At 35.4% G+C, this 27,252-nt stretch overlaps 1 protein-coding gene across 4 annotated transcripts in view; it reads left to right on the plus strand.

Annotated features, from left to right (window-relative positions):
• CCDC171 (coiled-coil domain containing 171) overlaps positions 1-27,252 on the plus strand; it is a 152,760-nt gene that overhangs the window by 47,826 nt on the left and 77,682 nt on the right. For all 4 annotated transcript variants that reach the window (XM_074812045.1, XM_074812044.1, XM_074812042.1 and 1 more), the window contains 10 exons: positions 2,160-2,263; positions 5,103-5,192; positions 7,139-7,339; positions 9,219-9,386; positions 10,953-11,141; positions 16,663-17,167; positions 17,868-17,984; positions 22,780-23,006; positions 23,665-23,847; positions 25,528-25,713. In XM_074812045.1, the coding sequence (XP_074668146.1) occupies positions 2,160-2,263; positions 5,103-5,192; positions 7,139-7,339; positions 9,219-9,386; positions 10,953-11,141; positions 16,663-17,167; positions 17,868-17,984; positions 22,780-23,006; positions 23,665-23,847; positions 25,528-25,713 (1,970 nt within the window). The remainder of the gene's footprint in view (positions 1-2,159; positions 2,264-5,102; positions 5,193-7,138; positions 7,340-9,218; positions 9,387-10,952; positions 11,142-16,662; positions 17,168-17,867; positions 17,985-22,779; positions 23,007-23,664; positions 23,848-25,527; positions 25,714-27,252) is intronic.

A 27,252-nucleotide genomic window follows, 5' to 3' on the forward strand; every position in this document is an offset into this window, starting at 1 on the left:
TACATAAGATGGTTTGATGAAAACTATGGGATGGGAGACAACCCGTAGATTGACTTAATAGTTATTATTTTAAACTGAATGAAAACTGTGAGTTACAACCTCTCTAGAGATAGAAGTATGGAAGAATAGTACTTTATTTTTTCTGTGCAACAAGATCTCTGCAAAATGTTCCTACAATGCGTATCAGTGAGAAGTCTCTCTTGTAATTGAGGAACCCTGTGCATCTTTATCTATAGCTGTGGTTACGTGTAAAAGTTTTAGTAAGGTGTTACTAGTCTCTTTCTTAAATGTGTAATCTAAACTTCTCACGAAAGGTGAGATTTTATGAATTCTTCTTTCTTAGGTTGATCCAAAGTGTAACATTGCTATTTGGGACATTTCTAGGACTCAGAGGTTTGGTTAAGGGCACTGAAGCGTCATTAAGAAGATTTTGCTTTTCCCTGACTCTGTAGACCTTTAGAAACTGTGGTAAATAGGTGTCCCCTGGATTAGGACTGCTGATAGAACAGAGCAGAAGTCTGTCACAGGGACATGTGTTCTTTTTAAATTCACTTGCATGCCGTAGAGCATATTTTGTGCCTGTTACTGAAAGAAATCTTACAAACTTGCTTTGGTTTGACTAGATATGACTTTGACAGTAACACTTGGCTGGGATGTCAAAGTGAAAAGTTAGTGTGCAATCTGAGTATTACTCTATGCTTTCTGGTATTATCAGAGGGTTTGGAGAGAAGAGGCTAATTAATCGAAAAAATTTTCAGAACAGCTGTTGGCAATACTTTCTGACTTGTGCATATGTGTAAGTTTGCCACTGACTACCATTGGTGCATTATATGGCCTACAGGACAAATTTATCAGTTTTGTAAAATGCTTTGAGTAGACTATCATGCTTATTAGATAACACTAACCATAGGATTCTTAAAAAAACCCAGCCTGCAAGGTGTGTAAATGCACCCCCTCTACCTTATAAAGTTTTGTGGAGAGCCAACAGAAAAGCTTAGAGTTTAGTTTCTGATTTGACTTTGAGCACCCTAGGTATATTGCTTAGTGACACTGACCTTCCAGAGGTGATAAATACCTGTGTCATCATGTAGTTCTGCTGGGAGTTATGGTTGTTTAGCCTGTCTGGAGTTCAAATGCCACAGATTTTTTCACTTCTTTTGCAAAATAAAGATGCTATTAGTGTTGGTAAAGTTAGTTTTGCTTATAGAACATGTTAAGACTTGTGGAAAAGATGATACTATAATTTGTTACAAAATAAGTTTATAAATGCTACATACTAATATAAATAATACTGACAAGAAGAATTTGTCAATAACCTGGTATTTTGCTGTAACACCAGAAAAAAATTAATAGTTTGTTCTTGGAAATTTAATATCAGCTGACATCTTGTGACCTCTTGATCAATACAGTATTGTTTTGCTTTCTTAGTACATTGTACTACAGGCTTTGGAATGCACAGACTTGTTCATATGTCCCTAATTAAGGCAACCAGATCAGAAGTCTCTGTCTAAAGGTTTAATAAAAAAGTGCAGCGTGTCTATAATGGATATATCAGCTTTAAGATTTATAATTGAAACGTTATGTAGGGCTCTGCAGACAGATAATAAATTTTTTTTATTATTTCCTTTGGAATGAAATTCAAGATAATTTAAAAGGTTTTTAAGACCTCTCCAAGCATAACATAGTCATGTGATCTTTGGCTTGGTAAAGCTTTGAGTAAATGAAGTACTATATTATAATATACATGCTTAGTCACAACAGCAAAATAGTGTCAGAAGTGTAACATACTTAACTTTCAGGCAACATGTTTTTCAAAGTGTGTTATTGTGTGGTTTTGAAGTTGGCTGATCTGACTGACACAGACTTCACCACAGTAGAAATTATATGCAAGACTGCATACCAAATGCGTTAGGTAGAAATGTAATCCACAATGTACAGTTCTGTATCTTGTATTAAAGCTTTTATACAAATGTCTTTCAGCTGTATTTACTGTGAAAGTATAGCTCTTCAGCTGCATCTCTTGTGGCAAACAAGGCTGCTGCTGTTCAGTGTTTTGTATTGTCACTGAAGCCCTAACTAATTTTAATACCTCTCATCCAGAGTGAGTAGATTTCTCTCTGTGGCTTTAAGGCTTAATTTTCATTCTGTTTTTTCTTCAGGCACTTTTAAGGACAAAGATAAACCTCTGAGCCTCTCTGTCCTTGAGACTTTGAGGTGTACCTTGACAGCTTACCAGAACAAGCTGGAAGATATGTCTAATGAGGTAACACTTGCACTGTTTGGCTCTATATGTATTGCCTTCGGCCTTCAGCAGTACATACGCTTTGCTTGTAAAAAAGGTCAGAAGAGTGGGAGTGTTGAGTTGGCAGCTTCACGTATAGCTAAAGAAATAATCTCTGTCACTACTATTTCTCTAAGCTTGCCCTACAGTGAAGTTTCCGTTACATTTGAGGGGACAGGGAGAAGAGGTTTTTCTTTTTTTCTTTTTAGTTTAATTTGGTTTTGTTTTCTTATTAAACCTGTTGGGGTTATTATTTTCAAGAAACTTTCAGGAAAACGAGCCATTCATATCTAGGATTTCAGTTAAAAGGTGATTTAAGTTAGGCACTGTATACCACAATATTCCTAAATACACAACACTTGAACCTCAGCAGTCATTGGTATCAGTTATGTAAATGTACATGCTCATGTACATTTAAAGTGGCATAATCTTCAGAGATGAGTGTGTTTACAATGAAGTCTCTTTTGGTGATATTTTGAGGTCTTTTCAAGTAAAATAGGACTGTGACAATATTTTATCTAAGACAATAATGGAAATACTTCAATTTTGTAAGTCTTACCCTTGAAAAAAATTAAATGTTTTCCATGCAGTCCTACTGGCATTTTACTTCACTGACTGAAAAGTCATAATCTTTCATTTATTTCTTCACTTGTATTGCTAATGTGATTAAATTAATCCTCTTGGGTGTAAATGTTTTATGAATGTGTGGCTTTAAAGGCTGTAGAGGGGAGTTAACTGCACTGTTAAGGCTTTCTGTACAAACTTATAATTAGCTTTTCTTTGGATAAAATTGGCAAATACAGAAAGACAAAGTGTGATAAGATTGTAAAAGTGCCAATACTGTTTTTTCATTTCTAGATTTTGTCTTTTGTTTTGACAAATGCATAGTCTAGCTAGTCACTTAAAATATTTAAAAAAAAAACCCACAAAAAACAAAAAAACAAAAACCAGAGGAAAAGTATATTGGCTTTGCCCCTTTTATTGAGAAGAGAATGGTCTCCTGCAAGACCTTTGAGTTTGTTCAATGGGCACAAAAATAAGTGACCATGGAAACAATTATACTTTTGTAAACAGCAAGCACTGTTAGGTCTCTCCCAGTGAGATAAGAGAACCAATGTGTATAGTCATTATGAAACCCTTCTGAGACCCAAGTCTGGAAGCTGCAGAGTAACTAGGAACATATTACCCACAGCGAATTGTTATTTGGGAGGAGGAATGTCACGTGACAGGCAGCACAGTTGAAAAGTCGACTCAGCAGGCTTTGGCTTAGTGATGTGCTTTGTTGTGAAACTGTGCCAGAGACAGCAGTGGGGAGACCAAGGGGGTGGCTGCTAAGAAAGCAAAGAGAGTATTCTGACAGAAAGAAGAATGAACTGTCAAGGAAAATAAATCGCAAGCAGAGCAGGACCAACAGATGACCTGCCACAAGACTTCCCAGTAGGACTGCGTGTGACTGACCCTGAAGTTGTCGTACGGAGCCAGAGATCACTGAGCACCTTCATGGTGCACAGAAAGGGCAGTGCGCTGTCCTTCTTGACTACCCCCACCCCTATAGATAATGCTGCTTTTGGCTTTTTATATATTAGATATGTTTAGTAATAAAACTTTTTAATAATACAATAATGCACAAAGGGACTATGAAGGGCACTATGCAATAAAACCAGGATGTTTTAATACACAGCAGTAAGGGTTTAGTTTTGATTAATTATGTAGTGTTTTTTTCTATAAAGAGATTTTCAACAAGACCCCACATACTGATAGTTATATGTGTGCACCTGTATGTATATGTGAAATATGGTGGTAAGCTTGTCATGTATCACCTTTAATTTACTGTGTTAAACGTTAGATTAAACAATCTAGTTCATTTGTGTGACTGAAAGGTGTGTAAGTGTTTTGGTTTTGACAGATAACAAGCTTTTGACTTTCTGTATAGTGCAGAGGCTAGAATATTTTTTGGGAGAAGAGAGAAGGCTAGTAAACCAACAAAAAGACTGGAAATATTCCAGTCTTTTATCTTTGTAATTTACTATAATTATTTCTAAGGGTTCTGCTAGGTGTCCTGATTTGAGGTCAAACAAAAATATAATTTCCAAAGCAATCTGTAAATTTTGTAAATGGGATATTTTACTTCTGAGTTGCTCCTTAATACTCATGTGCCAGCAGTGACCTGCACTATAATACATTTCTATTCGATGCTTTCTTTCAGACAACTGTATTGCTAACCTGATTATCAGGTAACCAAAGATATGGGTTATAGTGAAGTCTTGTTATCTTTTTTGAAAGTGGAAAGTGAAGCTAGTGTACATTATGGTCCTGAGCTACGCCTGAGGTGGTTACTTGTAACACCACAAACAGTTCAGTAGTCACCATGCCTCTCAGGCACATTGCTGCTTTTTACGGGTATGTGTGTACTATCCAGTGCTCAGTAAAAAGTAGAGACCACGCTTGTAGCTGGATGATTTCTGCAAATGGCCACTGACTCTGAAAACTTGTTTTTGTAAACCACTTTCCCAGATCATAATCTGAATTTATTAAATTTTCAAATGCATTTCAAAGTCTGTGTTTTTGTCAGATATTTTGAGGGTTAATGGGAAAGTTAATAGTGGACTTAGTTTGGGATTCTGCCACTGTTATTTATCTTAAGTCATTATAAAAGAGTTATTTCGTGCTTTTGTAATGGCACATTATTTAGATTGTATGGATTATAAATATTGTCAAGGGAATACATTTTTTTACATTTAATTACTAAATTCTTCCTTTATATTCAAGTGATTATGTAACTTTTCTGTAAAAGCTTGTTTGACCTCTGTATTTTACACAGCTTGGGAAAATGAAGGCTTTGTGTGAAAAGATGACCAAAGAACTCGAGATATCCAAAGAGAAAATGTGTGCTTTAAGTCAAGACCTTAAGGTATGGTTTCATGAACTTAACATAAAATTTGAAAGTTCTGCAAAAAATGTGTTTCTGAATCTAAGGTATCTTTATTTTCTTATCAGAATAAGTCTCTGTATTGTTGTATTCTGTTGAGTGGACTAGTTTACCTTGCAAGCTTGTGTGAAGCCATGCTGCTTTATTCTAGTTACCACCTTAGACTACATAACTGATCATTTCAATGATTGCGCTTTTGAAATAATATGAAATAGATTTATCAATTTGCAAAGTATTGTTTTATATTGAAATCAGCATCAGTAATTTTTTTCTCTTAACTGTTTTTCTCAGGAAGATAATTTAATTACTTCTGTTCATATGAAAGCATATTTTGTTAAAGATGTCCTTTGTTAATTTTTTTTTTTTGTTCCGTGTTTCTCAGACAAGTTAATGCATGTATGAAGCATCAGATCATCCTTAACAGTTGTACAATGTGCAGCCCTAAATTTCTTAGAGTAACATCTACCTGAGAACTGAGAAAAACACTTGAGAACTCTTTTCTTTAGTTTCTGAACAAAAATTTGTTCTGATCTCTCGGCTGGCACATCACTTTTGTAATGTCCTGTCTGGTTACATCAGTGGCCAAGGGAGCGAGGAAGTCTTGAGGTCATGGTTAAACTTAATCTCCCAATTGGCAGTGTATTGTATTACTGACAAAGTAGAACGTCTCTGCTCCCAGTGTTTCTTAGATTCTTTTCCTGGGGATATGCTGCTTTATCACTTTGGTTTAGTCACAGATACTTCTGCAACTCTCGTTGAATCTTCATATTTATTGACACTTGCATACAATCTATCATCTGATCTGAACTTTCTTTACTAATTTATGTTCAGAAGACTTTACACTTCTGCTTCTGTTGTAGCACCTTTGTAAAGCACCTGAAAATATTGCAACCCCTTGCAACAGATACTTGTATTCTTCATGCAAAAACTGAGATTGCTACACACAGATGGTGGTGGGTTTTGTGCATTATATCAGTTTTTGATCTCTTTAAATTTTTGGTAATAAAATTGTATATATGAGTGAAAACTAGTTCTAGTCTGAAAACATTTGTGTTAGAAATTTAATGTTGCTTTAATATTTTAATATTTTCATTCAGAAGAATAGAAGTTGTCATTGATCAATTTGGGGGTATATTTCCTACTATGAAGAATAAAAGTTGTCATTGTCTGATGAATTTGGCAGTATATTTCCTATTATATCTCCTGTATAAGCAGCTATGATTTTATGAGAAATGGTGCTTTCAGTTTGACCTTTAGTAAACTTTAATAGTGCTAGAAGTCCAGTGCTTGTAGGAGAGGAAGGCATGTGTATCTGTCCAATCCATCTTAGCAATCTTTTGGCCAAGAAGGGGTGGTGTATTAAGTTTTTTGTTTAGCTTATGAGATTTGGTACTGGTAACATAATGATCGTATTTATGAATATTTCTGATTATTAGTTTCTTCCCATGGTTAAACCTCCAAAGAGAGTCTTTATGGTTTTTTTTATCATGCAAATAAAGAATAGAGTGGGTAACAACAGTTGTCTGTGTTGCCTACCGACTCAGCTGTAATGGACCAGAGATGTACTTATGAAAGTAATGTACCTTTTCACTAGCTCTGAGAGCTCTCCAAACTGCAGAGGATAACTTGCGTCCATGCGGTCTGCATCTCAGTTGTGGGGGTAGAGAGGATTCCAAAGGTCACTGCATCATGGTGCTTTTAACTCTCAGATGGGTTTTAGATGCCATCTAGTTACAAGCTGTGGAGAAGGACTATTGTCAATTTTGATATTTTATTATTGACAAGATACAGTCAACTTAGCCTGGAGTCTTCTGAACACATGTGGCTACATGACTGTTTATTTCTTCAGATGGTGAGCACTGGACTAAGGTAACCTTTTATAGAGTAAAATCTTACCAGCCTTTCTGTTCCATGCCTCTGTTCTACAGGAAGCTCAGGATAACCTGGCTGATGCCAATAAAGAGTTAAATGATCTGCACACTAAGTGTGCAGACAGAGGGACTTTAATAGGCACTTTAAAAATGGAACTACAGAATGTACGGCAATGTTGGGAGAAGGAGAAAGTACGTGCCACAGAATCTGAAAATGAAATCCAGAAGCTTACCAGGGCTTACCAGAAGGATATGGAGGTATTACCAGAGACAAGATGACTGTCAAAGATAGTCTTTATTTAATCTCTACTTTATACATTTACATACATCAGATGGTTACTCTTAGTCTTAACAGATTTATCCCCAAAATACGATTTTAAGATATGAATTTTGAAATATGTATTTAATATCTGCAAGATTTCAGGACATATTAGTTCTCCTTCCTTGTATATCAGAAGTAATAGCATAACCCTTCCGGTATTTTGAATATTTGAACAGCTGAGTTTATTTAAAGAGCTACACCTAATGAACAATTATTTCTTTCTTTCAAATTGAAAGTTAATAAAAATGTTTTACAATTGGAAAATACAATAGTATCATCATCATGTGTTGTTAAGTACTGATTCACATGGCAATTGATAGATAGCAAATGTGCCTGTGTGCCTCAAAACCTAGAAATTCTTATTTGTGACCTGTTAGCTCATTGTGGTGTGCTATATATGAGAACAAAGTTTTATTTCAGAACTATTGTATCTTCCCTTATATTTGTTTACAGATGTTAATTTTGTTACTTTTTCCCCCAATAAAGCAGTTATGTACTAGCAATAGCAATGATATTCTTTATCATAGTTGCCGTGCATATTGAGCTTATTACTTCCATAAATTTGGACATGGATGCCAACTGAGTAAAAAGGAAACATTCTTTCCACCTCTTTTACAGTCTGGTATTTAAATAGTGTCCACATGAAGCAGCTGGAATTGTTACACACATCAGATGATTATTTAAGTGAAGGAAACTAGAAGCTTGGCTATATTGTAAAGTCAGCATGTCTACAACACTGTGGTTGCATTCAGTGTGTGAATTGATTTTGGGTCTCGGGACCCCTGTTTTCATGCCAAATGTATAATTATCATCCTTGGTTTATCACAGTCCAAGCGAAAATGTAATGATGGTGGAGCATTGGATTTTTCTTCAGGGAATTAGGGGATCTGCTAGAAACAAACTAAACTAAACTACAATTTTTTGTTGCCTGAAGTACCATGAAATAATTGTGAGAAAATGCACCTAAGTATAATGGAGAGGACTTGGAAAAACCATAGTTCCCCATCTTGGTCATCCCCGATTTCTTAATGTAGAGCCTTATCCAAGGCCTCTGGAAAACAATGGGAAGCTTGACAATGGTTTACTGACTTTGAATAAAGGCTCTGTTTCTTGTGGCTTTTGAGGTACAGCCTTCTATTGTTGCCTTAATCAAAGTTGCTAAGTGGCATATATGTACTAAAAGGATGAAGGCTGGAATTTTTGTTGCATGGTATCGTTGCTAAAGTTTATTTATAACTTACATCGATTTATTATACTACTGACTGACAGTGTAAGTGAATGAGACATGACTTGTGGAATTTAACTGATGAAGCTATAAGCCTATTTTGTCTAGCTATTTAGTCATACATAATCCACACAAAAAAAAACTTTTAAAAGACTTCAGAGCAATAGCTGTATAAACAGGGTGTGCTACCAAGCCATTCAGACAATTTTCTGTGTGCTGTGCAGATACTGGAAGTGAGTGCAATTTGAATGTACCCGAAAGTCTTGACATGAATGGTAAAATCACCTCTACTAATAACATGGAAATTTTTATCTGTATCAGATCATGGTTGTGACCACTGCAGGATTGGGCTGGCTTTATTTATATACTATGTCTAATTAGACAAATCTTGCAAAAACTGTTTTCTTACTCCGGTTTTAATATGTATGACTGCAAATATTAACAAGGAATTGAGGAATTTTGAAAAGGTTTGAGAATCAGCTTTGTGGGTTTTTTCAGTTGCGTGCAGCTCACATTACTACATATGTAATGCATCTCTTTGGATTCTAACACTGTTCAGATACAACAGTTAATTTTTCTTTTTGTCTCAGGAGAAGCTAACCTTCCTCCATAGCTTATACCAGCATTTGGTAGCAGGCTGTGTGCTTATAAAACAACCAGAAGGCATCCTGGATAGATTCTCTTGGTCTGAGCTTTGTGCAATCTTGCAGGAGAATGTTGATGCCCTGATCTTAGACCTCAACAGGGCTAATGAGAAGGTAAGTGTCCTTAGGCACCAGCTACCTCTATTAAATTCAGTGACATTTGTCCACATCACAGTATCATTAAAAAGGACTGACATTCATCTTATTTCAAAAAGAATTTGGACGTTAATAATTCAATACCATTAATTATGGCTTGTCTACAACTCAGTTTGATGCCATTGCTGTGGGCATGTAAATGTGACTGAAGTCTGTATGAAGTCTCTAAGCTCCACTTTCTGTGCAGGACATGCTAATAGTACTAGCCAATATTAGCCACAGGGACCTAATTAAAAGAAAATAAATTAATCTTACTGATGAAGCAATTCAAAGAACTTAGTCATTTACACTAATAAAGCAAGTCTTTATTTTAGCATAAAACAGAAACAAAACACACTTACTCCAGGAACATCATCTTTAAATAACATGTTTATGATTCAGAGGTACTATATGAAAAAATGCCAGTGTGGTTTTTTGGTTTAATTGTAACTTTAGGATTAGGAAATTTGTATTCAGAAATACAGTAGAAAATACTTACTTTTATAAAACATGCCAATATTTGTTTAAGGCAGAAGCTGTACTTTTTTCTGAATTATTTTAACGTGAATAAGCTTACATGCCCTTTCTCCCCAGAAATCCCTCTGTTTTTAGGGAAGAAAAGACTCTTTTTAAGTAACTGAAGCTGGCTCCACAGACTAACATATGCCACTCTTTAAGGTTTCAGTTCATGTTCTAGTTCCATTGATCATGCCAGTCCTACAGTCTAGTAGAGCAACTCTAGATCTTGGCTGCCCTGACTTTTTGTTCTTGAGGCATAGGAAGGGAAAAGCTCTTCCAGATGTTTCTCATCTGCTGGAATTGTGACCACTCCTGGCCCAAGTAAGGGACAGGGCTAGTTACAGTGAATTATTAACCTCAGTTGTACCTGCCTTCTGAGAATAAAATTTTTCTCCTGCAGTTTCGTGTGATCTATTTGGAAGGTATCTGGCTGATACTCTCTAGTAACAAAGTATGTAGGCATGTGTATTTAGAGGTCATTGTTAGCTTGCTTCATTATTCCATTTAGTTTGCATGGGAGCTACAAAGTTAAACCACAGAGTGAATCCCTTCATGCTTGTTGAAAACACATCATAAACTAATGAGCTACTTGTGAGAAAATCATTCTGTACACTAAAATTTCCTGACATTAATACTTAATAATATATGGAATGTCTTGGCTTTCCAATAAAACAAAAAATTTTTTCATTATTACTTGCAATCCTTGCTAAAGGACTGCTATACTTAGATTACTAATCTAGCAGCACAAAATTTAATGCATTTGTTTAAAAAAAAAAAAAAAAAAGAAACATCTAGTTCAGGTTTCCAACAAAGGCAGCAACAGATATCTGCAAGGTGGTATAAGGATGGCAAAACTGAAACCAAGGAAAACTCATTATTCCAAAATAGAAATATGTCTCAGTTTTGTTGCAAGATTCAAGTGATCTGTCATGTTGGAGTAGTCTGTGCTTAAATTAATATGTAGAATTAAAGTAAAAAGGTATTTTGAGAGGTAAAAGAGTTTCTTTGTAAATGCTTGTCACGCAGATATCTCACCTAGAATATATTTGTAAGAACAAATCTGATACTATGAAGGAGCTTCAGCAGAACCAGGAAGATGCTTTTAGCAAAATGGCTGAACAGATGAAATCACAGGAAAGCTGTTGGCAGAAACAAAAAAAGTATCTGGAACAGCAGTACTCAGGTCTCCTTGGGGAGGTTCATGCAAGGGCACAGGTATGGTGCTGTCAACTTAACAATTATTTTTTCTTCTTGTAAATATTAATGGATTATTTCAGTAGTTTAAGCTCCTAACCATTTTAAGGTTGTTTGGGAATTTTAGTATATCTTTTTAAAAAAAACCCCAACACTGTGCTAGTATTAACTTCACTTAGAATAAGAAATAAATTACTTTGTTAAAACATTCCAGAAATGAATTGCTTAATTTGGTCTAGAGTTGGTAGTGATTTTTTTTGAGAATGTTAAAGCTCTAAGATTGAAATTGCTTATTTTAAGAATTATATAGTGCAGCAGTTACCTTTTCAGTGTCATGCTTTGTAAAGACTCTAGAGTAACAGTAATGTGGTGTCCTGGGAATAAATTTAGTATATACATTCTGACCTTCAGAACTAATTATCTGCTACAGTGGTAGATTTCAACAGTATTAAAGGACTTCGTTATACAGATACTACAGTGAGCAGTGGTTCAAAAGTGTAAAACTGTTGTCACCAATGGTTAGAGAAGTTACTTGCAATCTAAATTTTTCACTGCTATTCTACAGCCACAATTCACTGTTGTTACAGTCACATTCCTTACATGTGTTTTGGTTAAGTGTTGTGAAATAGAGGAAATAAGATATGCCTTGTTATTTGTGACTGCCATGTGAAACTTACTTCTTTAGAAGAATGCTGTATTTGACTCAGATTTTGGACTTGGAAGTCTGCACTCCAAAATATGTAATTATGAAGTATTCTTTAGACAGAGAGATTTATGGTGACTTCTTGGAAATGAGTTAAAATCTTGCATATATCTTTTGCTTGATATTTACATTTCACACTGGATATTGACAGTACTAAAAACATCCCTGTAAGTGGAATAAGTGGCATCCAGACTTATATTAAGTTTCCCTAACATCCTGTAGTTTCATCCTATGAAATCATTGCCAACATTAAGTGATGAAATGAGGAAGCTTAGTTTCAATTTTAAAAATTACTTTTCCTTCCTAAATAAAACGTGGAGTTATGTAGTTTAGATTTCTACCTCCTATGGATGCTGCACAAAAGAAAGGTCTGAGTCATCTCTTTCAGAACTCTCTGTTACTGTGGAGAATTGGTGCTGTGCAGTACTGCACCATTCTTTGGGATGGCGCTGAACCTGCCAGTCCTCTCAGCTGAATTGAGTAGACAGCAGGCAGAGCATGTACTGAAAACATGGCTCTGCTGTGGAGTGTGTTAGGCATGTCCTCTGGAAAAGACTTACCTGTCAACTTGCTGTATAGGACTACTGTGTTTCTAAAGGGGAGATGCTTTCGTCTGGAAACATCTGGGCGTGCTTTCTAACACAAGTTATGTAATGTTGGAATACAAGCTGGCAGTGTTGTAATCTCGGCAACGCAATGTCTGTATACATTTAGATGATTCAACAGAACATTGTCTCATTTTTTTTTTCCATCCGATGTTCCAGTTCACTTTCCTTACCATTCAATATCAATCTGGAAAGAAGACAATCTAATTTATTCTGGGTTTCTAATTTATGACTGACTTTGGACCTGCAAATACCAGATTAAGATTTTTGTCTCTCTGGGATCCACCCCAGATAGGTCCATGGATGTCTGCTGTTAGGGCTGTCTTACTCCAGACTTGACTGTCTTTTACCTGTTGCACTTTGAGCCTGTTAGCCACATTTGTCTGCAAGATCACTGTGCTCTGTGGATCAGAGGTGTGCAGACTAATGTAGCCTTGTTTCTACAGGAAACAAGGGAAAATGTGCCAAAGTTATGGAATGCCTTCAAAGGATCCTTTAGATATTACTGAGTGCCAGTGTTTACATAAAGATACAGAATGTGATATTTAAATTTAATTATTTTAACAGGCTTTATTACTTATTTTTTATAGGGAACATACAGTCAGTGTAAGTGGAATTTAATTTGCCAGTATTCTGTATTTCAGTGTAGAATTGTGGGTCTCATCACTCTAGGACATTTATTCTAGCACTACAAGGAAGCTGTAGCAATTTGCTGTATTTTCCATCCAAGGATCTGAGTGTTAATTACAAGAAGTTTAGTGAACTAATCCCTTGTAGGTGTTATTTCCTTCTGGAAAGGGAAGGTGGTGCAGAACAGTAAAAAATCACTCAAGCTGATGTTACATCATAGAATGCATCCTATTGTTTGTAACTTTGTCTTCAACCAGTGTTCCATGCCTTCTAGACATTTCTCTTCAGAGCTCCTGGGTTGAGACTTCTTTAATTTTTGCACTTGTTAGTACATATGTGAAGGCAAACTGAAGACTGTCAGTTTAGACTCTCAGGAGTTAACTGAGAGTTCTAACTGCACAGCAATATGAGTAATACATCATGGAAATTATTGTTTTGGTTTCTTAAAACTGCATTAAAGATTTATGTTTTTTCAGAATGGTCTCCTTATGATTAAAAGGTATCATTGTAAAATCTGGAGATTTTAGTAGTGGTGATGTCTGCTGCTGTCACTGCTGCTGTCCCCAGTCAGTACTGTTCAGGGTCCCTGACTCCAAGATAGGATCTGTGGATGTTAAAAGGTACTACTTCACAGCTGTTACTGTAGGTCAGAGGGATGATGTAATCAGAAAGCAGTTTCACTTTTTCTGTAGGGCAGAAATATCCAGAGTGGCCTTACCACAGATCAGCAATAAACAAGACACTCTGTAGATACTGTACTTCTTTGTCCATGGTCTCCATGTTTGGAGAGTCAGTGGAGTTTAAAATGCATATCCTTTTTCCTTACATTTTGTAGCAGGAATGCTGTCCTTTTGATTTGATAGTGTGCCATTTTGAAAATGTTACTATGCCTGTTCCTTAGCCTCACACAGATATTTTTGTTCAGACTGTGCACAGTCTCATAGGAAATGTCCTCTGAATTTTAACTATTAGTTGTTGCTTGTTTATTATGTAGACGTTTATTAATCTGTCCCCATTTTTTGTGGAAACAACATAAAATAGAAGGGTTTTGTTCTGATATGCAAAAACATGTTTTAAGAGGAAAATCCTGTAACTACTTGAAAAATGTTAATATCAACAGAAAAAGGTTTGCTAAATAGAAAAGGGAAAAAGTCCTCTAGGGAGGAAAAAAAAGTCTTTTTTTAATTGGCTTTCTTTTTTTGTTTGGAAGCCTTGCTTTTACAGCAGAGCAGGTGAATTAGCTAAAGGCTGTGGTATCTTGCAGTTGTATCAAAAATCAGTTCAATCAATGCAAAAGGAAAAGTTATGTGTAACTATACTGTTCCTGACCCACCGCATGCCTTTGATAGACATGTCTGGCCCATGTACTTAAAACATAGGAAAGAAATGGAGGACAGTGGTGTTGATGTTGTTTATTTAGATGTATAGGTGCATATATGTAGTAAAATGAAACACCTAAAATACAGGAGAACCTTTTGAAGTCATGGTGTCATATTTCTAGTTTCCAGTTCTGTTTTCATGCCAGAATAAAGGGTAAGGACCCAGTAAGAAGTAGGATAAAATAGTGTTGCTAGTAGCACCTGATTTTTTGTGAAGTATTTCTGGAATCTACCAAGCTCTGCAACCCAGTGAGGTGTCCCTCAAACCTCAAACACCAAAGGAAGTTGACTTGCCAGTGTTTAGGAAGAGAATTCTATGTCCCTTTCAAAAACTGTGCTTTTAAGCTTTGAAGAAATCACTAGAAACAGTGTGGGGTAAGACAAAAGCTGTTATTAGCCAGTAAAAAAAGGTGTATTTTCATACAGAACTTCTACGTTTCTGTAGTCGGAGATTGTCTTGTTCACTTTTGCATATTACCATATAACCATAAGCATAAAAACACCAAGCTTTTTTTAAAAATAAACTTTAATTAGACAGAGCACTGAATGTTTGTATTGCTGCCCAACAAGCCCTGTAGGGATCACACTTTGTTTACTCAAGATACTGGCCTTTCACCTGTGATGGCCAGAAACTGTAAGTTGTTTTCTAAATTCAGCTTACCTTTTCAGTTCCTTCCAGCCATGCTATCAGGGGTTTTTTTCTATAAAAATCAAACACTGTAAATAATGCAGTAGCACTGAAAGTATTGTACATGTTCATACTTAGTTTTAGAGTAGTAAAGTGACATATGAGGCCTTTAAATTCCATTTTGTAATTAAATCTTTTAGTTACGTACTCTATTTTGATATCACTGAAAGTATTTTAATAACACTAGGAATTCTTCCTCTTTCAAAAAAATAAAATATTTATTTGATCAGACATTCTGAACTGACTAGGGTACATCTCTATAGAAGCATGGAATCTTCTATTTCCATTCTAGGCATAGCTTATATACTTTTTTCCCCTGTTGTGCTTGCAGGATGTAGGAGGGAGAAGCAACTAGGGTGCCTGCTTCACCACTTGGGACCTATACCACATTGAACATATGGGAATGTGGCTGGATGACACCATTTTACTTCTCTTTTGGCTACTGCTCGCAGGAATAACCTCACCCCATTTTTAACAAAATTGGTTATAGCTCTAAGAAGATAGCTGAAGCTTAGCATGATCCTCTCTTGATCATATGCACTTGTCATTCCATTTGTGTTTGCTTTTTTGTGTCTGTGTATTTTAACGGGAGTGTAAGCATTTAACTTGAGCTTGTGGGTTTTTTGTGAACAGTGCCTAAAATTTATTATCTCCTTATACCACTGGATCCTGTTTAAATGTAGCCTCAAGTGGTTGTTCCAATTACAGACGGCTCTCATGCATCAAGAAGCCAGTCTAAGTCTCTGAGGTCCCAGCGTAGTGTCTTGATTCCTGTACAACAACTGCATGTTATCAAAAGCAACCAGTCTGCGTGGTCTAACCTTAGTCCTGGCATTCCCTAGCTTTGTTACACTGGTGTTACCCTTTTTTCCTGTTTCAGTGCATGTAGAGGAAAAGAAAAAATATTCTGCAAGTTGAAAAAGTCTGTAATGATGCTAGTCAAAATAAAAATATCTGTATTACACTGTTCTTTTGAAAACTCAGTTCTGTATGAGACCTAATTAATCTGTGAATATATAAGTAGGGGGTTGATTACAAAGTAATTAAGAGATCACCTTTACTTCCCCTTTCCCAGCTGCTGCCAATCTGTCTAGGTTTATCTTCCAGAGTCTTCCTTCTTTTTTTCTTCTCTCTTACACTAACTTTCTTTTCTGTTTTGAAGAACAAAGTTCTTTCTGAAATTGGAATGTGTAATTGCTTATTGTTAAGCTAACTCATAAACCGAATGTGGACAGCCACGCACCTTCTGTGTGCTATCACAATACTCGTGGATTATCAGAAATCTGAAGACCATTTGTAGTTGAAGACTGTGCAAATTTTCCTTGTACTACGAATTTCGTTTTCATATATCTGGTTCTGTAACTGTTTGCTGAGAGAGCTACTTCGACAGACTAATAATTTTTCTTCCTTTAATGTGTTACTTGAATCTGAAAAAAAAAAAATTCTTCTAGCTTTTGTCTAGGTAAAAATGATTTTGTTATTTTAAAAAATATCTTCTAGTTAATATTTCTTCTGGTTTTGTTTGTTTTTTCCACAGGAATACCAAGTAGCAGCAGAGGAAAACAAGGAGAAAATTTATGTCCTTGAAAAAAGACAGGAGAAATTGGCCCTTGAAAATGTATCTGTGAAAAATATGTTAACACAGGTTCAGAGGGAGCATTCATCTCTCCTGGCAGCCTGTGCACTACTGGCGGGTGCCCTGTGTCCTCTCTATGGCCGGTCATGTGCTCTGTCTTCCCAAAGAGACCTTCTCCAAGATCAGGTCAACATTTATGAATTAGTGAATCAGGAGATTAGGACCCTAGTTCATATTCTCTCTCATGTAGAGGAAAACAATCAAGATGAAGCAAAACTGAAGAAAAGAAAATTCAAAGGCCTGATTCGTGTATTCCGAAGAGGTGTGATTGCAGTTTTGGCAGCTAACAGACTTAAAATTTTAGCCCAGTCTTCTAGTTCCCTTTTCTCCTGGGTAACTGGCTTCAAAGAAGGCATTGGAATTCTAGTTTGTGTAGGAGAATCCAAAGGCAAGCGTAATCTGTCAAGTAAGCTTATTGTTTTCTTCTTTGATAATTGTTTCAAGTTACATGGTTAGTCAATAATAAATAGCAATATTATTCATAAAGACAAATTTAATGACATTTTGACAACTATAATTTCTGGATTTTTTGACAAATGTAATTTCCCTAAAAGGAAATACTTGGTCTTACAGACTCATCCTGTTTGATATCCTTGACATCTGTGTTATGGATTTTAGAACTAGGTGCTACCACATCTTCTTCATGGTGAATGTCTTGTAGTGTTCCTAAATGACCGTCAACGTTTTTTTTAAAAGATTTCCTCTTGTTTTATTAATAATTTTTAATATTTATATTGTATTAAAAATGCAAAAAGTTGCTTTCTGGTTCAGGTAAAATATTAGTATAGGGTTTATAAGTCTTTCTTTAGAGATTATGTAGTCTTCCTGTCCCTTTCTGTTACCAGACCAGTTCATGCTTCCCCCTACAAGGGTAAATGGTATCAATGTTTACCAAAATAGAAGATCCATCTACTTTTCTGTTTTAGTAGTGCTGGAAGCATATTTAATACAGTCTAAATTGTCCTGAAAGAAGAATTAGTTTGTGTCTTATATACTTAGTTTTGGTTTTACTTTTAGTTTTGGTCAACTTCTGAAAGAGCTGAAGATAGTAGTGTGCCTTATCTGAGTTACTCAGTTTTATTGCTAGTTACAATTCTGTTTCACAGGTTGCGAAGAGGAACAAATTCACTGTGTTGAAGCACTCAGCTGGTTTACTAGTTCTAACCTCCTTGCTGCAATAATCAGTTCTGTCACTGAATTACAGGATGTTGTTAAAAAAGCAGGTAATTTTAAAAGTGTATTTCTGTAGTAGAAGATAAATAATCAGTGTGGTTACAGCATTTCCATTTTTAGGATTTTATCTGAACTATTCTGGATCAAATCTCTTGAGAGCTGTTTTGTTGGAACTGATTAATTTTCTTTAATTGGTGATATGATACTTTATCATTTCAATATATAGTGCCATGGAAACTGAAGGCTGGAGAGTGCTTTTAGAAAGCATATAAGTAGTTTTGCCTGCTTTGTTGTGAGATAGGAAAAAAACCATTTACACCATGCCAGCAGGTATTTGGCAAACCTTTTCTTAAAAGCTTCCAATGATGTCATATTTATAAGCTTCCTAGTTACTTGTTCCACTGTTCACATATTCAAAAAGTATTTTACTGAAGCTCAAACCTAATTTTTTTCCATAGAGAAAATCTATGTCATTTCTGTCTATTTGATCTGTGTATTTTTTAAGTGCAGGCCCTAAAACTGGCACATAATCAACCTGGGACATTACTGCTGCCAACTGAAAGGAAATAATTTCCTACTGTGTTTTATATGATATGAATCTAGAATTTCCAAATTTGGAAAACAGCTGAATTTGATGGATACTATTTTCATCTAGTTTACTTGCTATCTTGTGGTTTTGGAGAGAGAAGTAAAATGTTCTCAATTTATACAATATATAGCAGTACTTATTTTATCTCTTGACTGTGTTCCTTCTCTAATTATTTGCTTAATTAGACTTGTGTCTAGATTCCCTACTTTTCTCAGTCTCTCCTCATACAGAATTCTACTATGTCTATGGAAAATTTTAGTGCCAGTCTCTAGAAGTGTCATGTCTTGTGTCCCAGCTGTTAACTATCTTCCTTAATTTCTTTGCATTGAGGACTGATACAAGATCTCACTTGATTTCCTCTGCATTGCTGTCATACTTAGTTCTTTGATATGTGGTAGTTTCAAAGTCCCAATAATTTTGCCACAGCATAAAGGATATTAAAGGAAGGATAATTTATATGAATAAAGAAAAATAGCAGGACAGAGAGAAGGTGATACATTCCCCAGAAGCCTGCACAGTAAACCAGTGACAGAAGTCAGCCATTGAATCAGAAGTGTTTTGATTCAGTTTCAGGTGCTCTCTTCTTTGATCATCCTGTTTTCAGTAACTTAAATTTATATCTTTATAAAACAAAGTTAGAACTGTGTTTTAGAATATTTACAGGGTTTATATTGTAAGTGTACGGAGTATTGAGTAAGAACAGCAAATTGGAAAAGAATCAAGAGAAACTTTACAGCAGAACTGATGTGCTGAAGTGACTACTTAGAATACCCTAAACCTAATGATTTTTTGCCAGTATTGAAGTATATGAGAATTCTGGTGGACTCTATTTACTTGATATCTCTGCACTCAACACAGTTGTAGTTTTGAGAAATAGGAAGAGCCATGCTGAGAGTGTTATAGCCACAGTCAGTTTGGTGATTCTTTCATGGCTTATCTCTATATTAAGTCATTTTCATAGAACCTCAAGATCTAACTTCTTATGTATTACTTGGAATTCTATTGGTCATGAGATCAAAAGTTTTTTGGAACCAAAGGTTCTTGGGAGTAGTAATAAAGTTTGACATGAAATTTCCAGAAGTATCAAAGCGATAAGGCTCTGAAGGAATATATTTGAAAGAAAGCTTGCATTACCTAGAAAATTATTTTATGTTCATATTTGAAATAGGGTTTAAACCTTCAAACTGACTTAAATGATTTTGAAATTTTTAAAGATGTAAATAGGTAATCTGAGAGGCATCTGCTCTCTTCAGATCTTGAAATAATGGCAGTTCCAGATTAGACTGTGCATCATGGGAGAGAGTAGGCACAAGAAGGTGCTATCTGGATCTACAGTATAGAATGGTTCAATTTCTTAAAAATTACTTTTAAAGATTACTAGCTTCTGAGGAACCATTTGAGGCAGTTGAAAGAAACCAAATTCAGATCACTCAGATAACACAGGAAACGTTGGGCTTTTGTGCACTGGTGAGGTTTATTTTTTATTGAGCTTTTAAAAGTGTTTCTGGTTTGACATTCATGATCATTTCCTTTCACACTGTCCATTAGTTTGGTTCTCATTCTAGCATGTCTTGGAGTGATCTATTAGCTTCAATTTGAATACAGGTTTATTAAAGTATTGGGGGTTTTTGGTTTGGTTTTTTGTAAGATTGTTTTTGTACAGAACCTGTACTTCAATAAACCAGAGAAAATAAAGGTCAAGCTTTTTAAGTACAGATATCAACTTTTACATACACAAAGCTTTTGAAGCTTAGCATGAAAATTTTAGTCTTGTGTAGTACTACCAAGTTCACCCTGCTGACTGTTCTGTTTCACAAAAACAGAGTAAACAAGAATTCTTTCTTTATCTGTCTGTGAAGTAGGATTTGTCACTTTTCATTGTCTTTTCTTTTGTTTGTTTAATGTCAGAATTGCTCTTTGTGATATACCTGTACTTGTGTTAGTAAGTTCTTATACACATCACAGTGTACATCATTTAATGCTTTTATTGTAATTCCTTGATCTTTAGTGGGCAGGTGCTTAAAATGTATATACCTAAACCGTATATTCTCTTCCTAGTGATTATAGAAATAGTTACTTGTGGAATTGCATTATATTCTCATTTCATTTTTCAAAGCAGTCAGTAACTTGCATCAACATATTTCTGTGTATTTACTCTAAACTGCTCTTCATAAAAAAAACAGCACAGGTGATGATTTGCTTTTTTATTCCCCATCTCAAGAAAGTGCCTTAAGTTGTGGATGCCGAACTGACCCAAATAATGGGAATCCTGGTTATGGAGCGGAGTGATTGTTTCAAAATGCTACAACACAATTGCCTGAACTGTTGTTATTAATTTATTTTTAATACAGTTAAACTGGAGGTTCTAGACATAGGGAAACAGGCTGCCATCCTAGGTACTGCACATATAGAGAAATACTGTGTTTTCTGGCAGGCAAACAGTCTCGTGTAAAATGAGATACCAGGTGGAAATACTGGGAAAAAATGAAGTAACAGTACCTCATTGACAGTATCCTTGTTTTGATATTTACCAAAAATCATGGCAAAGGAGAAGTTTTTAGAAGGTTTTGGTGTCATCTTACGTGGAAGGCAGTACAAATGTTCTGGTTTTAATTTTAGGTTAATTTAAACATTCAAAGTAGTGAATGTGTCATGACTGGAGAAGAGAGATGGTCTTTGAAACTGAAAGACAGGTAGGACAGGATAATCTGTGATAAGAGTTAAAATATGAAGATATCTTTTATGTGATCAGTAATCACATCAGAGATCCAACATAAGAAGAGAGGAGACTTGGCCAGTAGCATTTTCTTCTGGGTATGAAAATAAAAATTGGTTTTTTTATTTAAAATGATGTTTTATTAGTTGAAGTGAGAGATAAAAATGCTGGATAAGATTTTTAGCTTTAGATATGAATATAAAGAGTGCAGTCTTAGACATGATGAAAAGACAAGTTTACTACTAGCTGGGATTATGGAGAACATGTATTCAAAAATGGTACTCTAGTTAAGTACTGAAGTTGTTGGAGTGGTGGTATTTTGAAACCAAGCAGGAGTGTGACTCTGAAAAAAGAATATTTGACTTGATCATGTTCTTTTTTTTTGTTTGCTTACAGATAAGTTTCATCTCATATGTGTAAATGATACATTCTTTATGATGAGAAATGTGATCTAAAAATGTCAGTAATCATGTTTTGTTTGCTTTATCTTTGCAATGTAAAAAAGGAAATTCTTTAACTTAAAAACGCTATGGTTATTTTCTTCTGTTTATACTCTTAAGTAAATATTTTAATTCACTGCAGCAACAGGAGATATTTACGTTCAGTAGTACAGCATAAGCTCTTCCATTCTTGTCATCTTACACTGATGGTATCATAAGACAAGTAATGACAGATTAAGACCTGCCTAGCAGAGGGAAAACTAAATTACAAGACTTTTATTAAGGCATAAATAAACCTATTAACTGTTATCTGGAATACCAATTAGTGGAAGGAGCACTGACAATTTTATTTATCAACATTAAACACAATTATTAATTACAGACCTGACGAATCTAGCAGTAAGCAGGACATGTTGGGTGTGCTGGGGCCTTAAGTCCATTATATGAGAAGGATGATTACCAAAATCCTGTGGGGAAATAAGTAATTGTAGCTGTAAAATTTTAATTGCCTTGGAATAAGGTAAATTATATTCTCTTGTCTCAGAATATAAATAGTATGGCATTAAGGTACCAAGCCTCACTAATTTTCAACAGCAAATGATTTAGACATCTATAGAGAGGAGGGAAGAGGAGTCAGGAAACCCTCAGAAATTTGCATTGTAAATATTGCGATAAAGTAGTTTACCATGTGCTATCACATATGATATACTTGACCTGGCTTGCATTTGCTTGCATTTGTCTTAGATGTTTTCTGAATTACAGAATTAGAATACCCAAGAAAGACTTATAGTATAGTATTGGAGGAAAACATAAAAACAACTGGGAAATTATTCTTTGAGAAACAAATACTGTTCTTTAGAATCCTGTCCTACTCTTCCATCCAAAGATTGATAGCAGTAGTGTTCATTGCTAAATATGGAATTTGTCCCATATGTCCCCAGTATGTCTCCGAGATATTCCTGTGAGCAAATTCTTCCACTCTTTAATGGGAATTTCCTACTGAGTATTTTAAAGATGTTATTTGTTGTTTCTTTTCCACTGAAAAACCTCTGAAACTAATAACCTACTTGATGTTTCTTTTTTGTTGTTGCTTCTTAAAGATCCAAAGCCGTGGCTTTCTGAACACTTACTTGTAAGTGCAGCCAGGAACTCCTTCTCAAAACTTATGGACAAGCTGAATGTAATAATGGAGACTGTTCCACTAGACAGCAGCATGACCATTACTTATCAGGAGAAAGACTCCTTGGTACAGAGGCTGGCTCATGGACTTCATAAAATAAATACCCAGGCCCTGGAAGATGGATTGTGTGACAGACTACCCATTATGGTATGCATATTTATAGTGCTACTTTGTGTAAACAGTAGATTCCCAGCATAAGTGTTACAGTGAAATGCTCTTGATAGTACCGTTAATTTTGTTTCAGATTGTTTATGAGTCTGTTAGTTGAACTCAACTATATAGAGAGTCAGAAGTTGATTTGCAACACCCAAAAGCATTAGGGAATTAATAGATCTTTTCTTTTATTGTTGAACAATTTTAAGAAGAGATTTGATGTTTCCAAGAAAAAGATATTTTTAAAGTTCTGTCAAAATTGTATTTGCTTTATGGGAACAAACTTGCTTTTGGCTTTAACTAAACATTAAGGTTTGCTTTTTTTTTCCCATTTTTCTCTGGCTTACTGTTCTATCTTTCAGTAGAGATAATCTTCTTTCCTTTAACCAAAATGAAAGGATAAGCTCTTTCTCACATAATCAGTCTTTTATGGTGGACCTTACATGAAAACAGGTACTTCCTTGAAAACAGAATTTTCAGTAACCCTCAACAGTAGATGAAACTGATTCACATTTTTCTACCTGTGTGTGTCCTTTAGAGATGGAGGACCGATGACAGCTTTGTCTAATTTGCTTGCGTATTAAATGCGATTGATTTTATTGTGAAAATGGCTCATTTTATAGCACATGATTTTGTTTCTGTTTACTAACAGAAATGCATAGCATCCTTGCAGAAGCAAATATTTGAATTTATACAAAGGCTTCATACAGCAGAGGTGGAACGCCGCTCACTGCGCCTAAAACTTGCAGAATTCAAATGGAATTTCAGTGAGATGAAGAGAGAAGCTGATAAAGCCCAGAGCCTTCAGGAGCAGTTAAATATGTTTAAGCAATCTGTAAGTATATTTGATCTAAAGGAGACTGCTTACAAGAGATCTTCCTTTTTACACATTTTTTGTGTTCTTTTGAAAAACAAATATAAAATCAGTCTGCTATTAACAGAATTTTCCAGAAAACTTGCCTTGTAAATGTCACTAAACTATAAGTCAGGTGTATATAGAAGTAACTCCCTTCTTGGTTTGTAGCATGAGGTATTCTGTGTAAATTACATCTTTGGTCTTCAGCAATCCAGGTTTTCTTCCATATATTTAAAGTGTTGTGATTTATATACCCTAAAAGGATTTATATATTTCACTTCAACAGAGTAAAATCAGCTGGAATGAGGGCATCCAATAAGTATGTTCATGAGAAGTTACTAAAACGTAAATGTATTGTTTTAAAATCTGCATGGATATTGCTGAATATTATGATAGACATTTTACTGCATCTTTGAGTATGGATTATGTCCTGAACTAGTCAGTTCAGTGCAAATTTTAGTATGGCTGTTTCCTTGAAGGAGTAACTTTATGGTAAGGGAAGAAAAAAGCCTTTTTTCTACATTCTCAGTAGCACTTATGCACCAAATTCCTCTGACTCTTTTCTGTCACTGATCAATTTACTTAAACACTAAGGGTTGACTAATGCGTAAACAGCATTGTCTGGCAGGAATGAGAAGAGACAACAAAAAGGTTCCTTAACCACTTGAAACCACAGTATATTGAGTAATGGACACCATGTTTGAGGAATTGATGCCAGTTTGTGGGTTTCTGCCCTGTCATACTCATGGAACTGTGCCTTCAGTCCTTATTGAAGGGGAAGAAACTTGTGTTGCTTTAGTATGCTGGAGGTTCACTGGACATCTTTCCTCCTGTGTTTATTTTCTATAGGTTGCATTCAGAATTGAGCTCACTTTTGAGCTATTTGAGAAAGTGAATGGTTAAGGATTCTTATACACGCTTTACAGGTGTACAGCGTAACTGAAACAGTCGTGTCTGATTGAGCAGCATTTTCTGTAGCTGTGCTCAGTGTTGATCCTGAGGCCTAGTTGGCAGACCTGTCAGTGTGTCCCAACCAAAACATTTGCAGGAAGAGAATATTTAATAGATGATTTCACATCCATTCTCCTTCCTGTTCCTAGCTGGTAAAATGGGCTCTTTTTTACTCCAATAGACAACGTTGTATCTAATCATCTTCAGTTTTGTTCTTAATGGGTTTTATTCCCTTACAATTCTGGGACTGTTAGGTGAAATTGTCACATTTTAGATTGTCGTTCAAATGTAGATGATGATTTTCCTTGAAGAATTATTTCTTCTTTCTGGAACATTTTGGGGAGGGGAGGAGGAGTCCAGGAAGATGTTTACAGGGCTTAATAAGATATGCAGTGAAATGTGGAACATTAATCTGTATATTTCCTTCTAAATCTGATTCTTTATAACCTGGGGTGCTAATTTGAATAGAATAATGAGTGCATATGGTTTACAGTACCCAGAATGCTTTTTTGAAAAAAATAGAAGGACTAAAGTTGTCTGCCGTTTTTTTGTTTGGTGATCTGTCTTCATGTTAAAAAACCTAAATAGTCATCTTTAGCATGCTTTTGTTTCAGAATTTGGTATGTTTGCAAGTGGAACTCTGAAAGTCAAGCATGTAAACAAGTGAATACAGTTACACAATCAAAACACATTTATTTCCCTTATCAGAAATTGATCACCCATGAGAGGTTTGAAAGTGCATGTGAAGAATTAAATAATGCATTACATCGGGAGCATCAGGCACAAGTGCTTTTGAATGAACAGGCGCAACAGCTACAGGAGTTAAATAATAAACTAGAATTGCACTCCAGTGAAGAAGCAGATAAAAACCAAGTCTTAAGTGAAACTGTAAAGGTAAGATGATTATCCTTCTGAAATAGGCACTGGAAATTTATATTTTTGTGAATAAGCCAAATCTTGCAGTTTTTGTGCAACTAAAATTATAGGAGTAAGTGCATGTATACTACTCAGTCCACTGGAATTTTAGGGTACTCAGAAAACACTTTCGAGATGAAACTTCAAGCTATAACTTCCCCTTTCTGCTTTTTGGACTGAGCAGTGTACACCAGTATCTGTAATCTGTGAAGTGTCTGGATTTTACATGATACATGAGACAGCAGTTCTAGCTATCGTGAGGTGTTTGCAGGCTATAGGAAAAACGAAGGAAGAAGTACGGGAATACTTTGATTTTTGATAGAGCTCATAAGAGTATTTTAAAACCTGGATTAGCTGTTTCCTGAATATAGACTCAGGGTAGAGAATGCATTTGTCAGTTTGAAATACGCTAGGTGAAAGTAGAGAAAGACTTTTTTTTCATCAGGATTTAGAGTTTTCCCCAGACCTAACAAGTAAAGAGGGAAAAGATGTTGGTACCAGAATCTCTGATAGCAAATCAAGGAGCCGAGAGAGACTAAGAGGTTGTGGATATCGAACATGTGAAGAGAAGAAGCCTTGTGATGGCAGGCCAGTAATGTGTGGTGACCTGAGCTCTGCAGCTTTTACTTATTTTTTATTTAAAGCAAGCTTTGCTGCTTGTGTCTGCTCTTCAGCCTTACTGCTGTCTTTCCACCTCCCAGTATTCTTCTGTGAATTGATAGCTGAGCAAAAGACACTGCTTCACTGGTATTTTGAGAGAGAGAAGCACTTGCGATTCTGAGGAAGATTTAAGGAGGAAGTGATGAGAAATGTCAAGAGGCAGGAGGAGAACCAAAGAGATGCAAGTTACAAAACTAGTAGAAATGTCAAAAACGATTGTTGGGAATACAACGGCAAAAATGGATGTCAAGGAGAATGACTTGCAGCAGAGTTGAAGTTTGAAGTAATGTACAGTGGAGGAAACTGAAAGATGTTGTCGAATTTATTAAGGAGGGTTTTCATTAGCAGTATTATCTACTAAAAATGCCATACCTCACTAAGGGTGAAAGATGATGACATTTCCAATTTACCTGTTGGTTTTGGTTTTTTCTCCTTCCCAGTCCCCTAACTTTGGGTGTTTCTTTTCAGTGTAAGAATAAATTTGTCTAATGTTTAAGTCAGGTTGCTTAACACTATTGCTTTTTTGTTTCAGATGTAAATACAGTATACATAAGTCATTAGACTTGTGTTTGGTTTCTTTGGGAAATACTTGATTCAAGATTTTTAAATGGATATTAGTATCACAAAGAAGAGAAAGAATAGAAGACAGATGTTATTTGAAATCTTCATTAGGGTCACTCATACATTAATGTATGGAATTTCACCATGGTGAAACATACCTTAACATTTGTCCAGAGGAAATGAAACAAAAAGTCAATTGTAGGCATTTAAAATATATGATGGAGTTTTAAACAGAACTGGATACTGAATTACTGGATACTGAATTAGATTTCACAGCGTGTGGTTTTTATAAATTAA

This window comes from Strix aluco, chromosome Z, assembly GCF_031877795.1.
Source record: "Strix aluco isolate bStrAlu1 chromosome Z, bStrAlu1.hap1, whole genome shotgun sequence".
Taxonomy (NCBI): domain Eukaryota; kingdom Metazoa; phylum Chordata; class Aves; order Strigiformes; family Strigidae; genus Strix; species Strix aluco.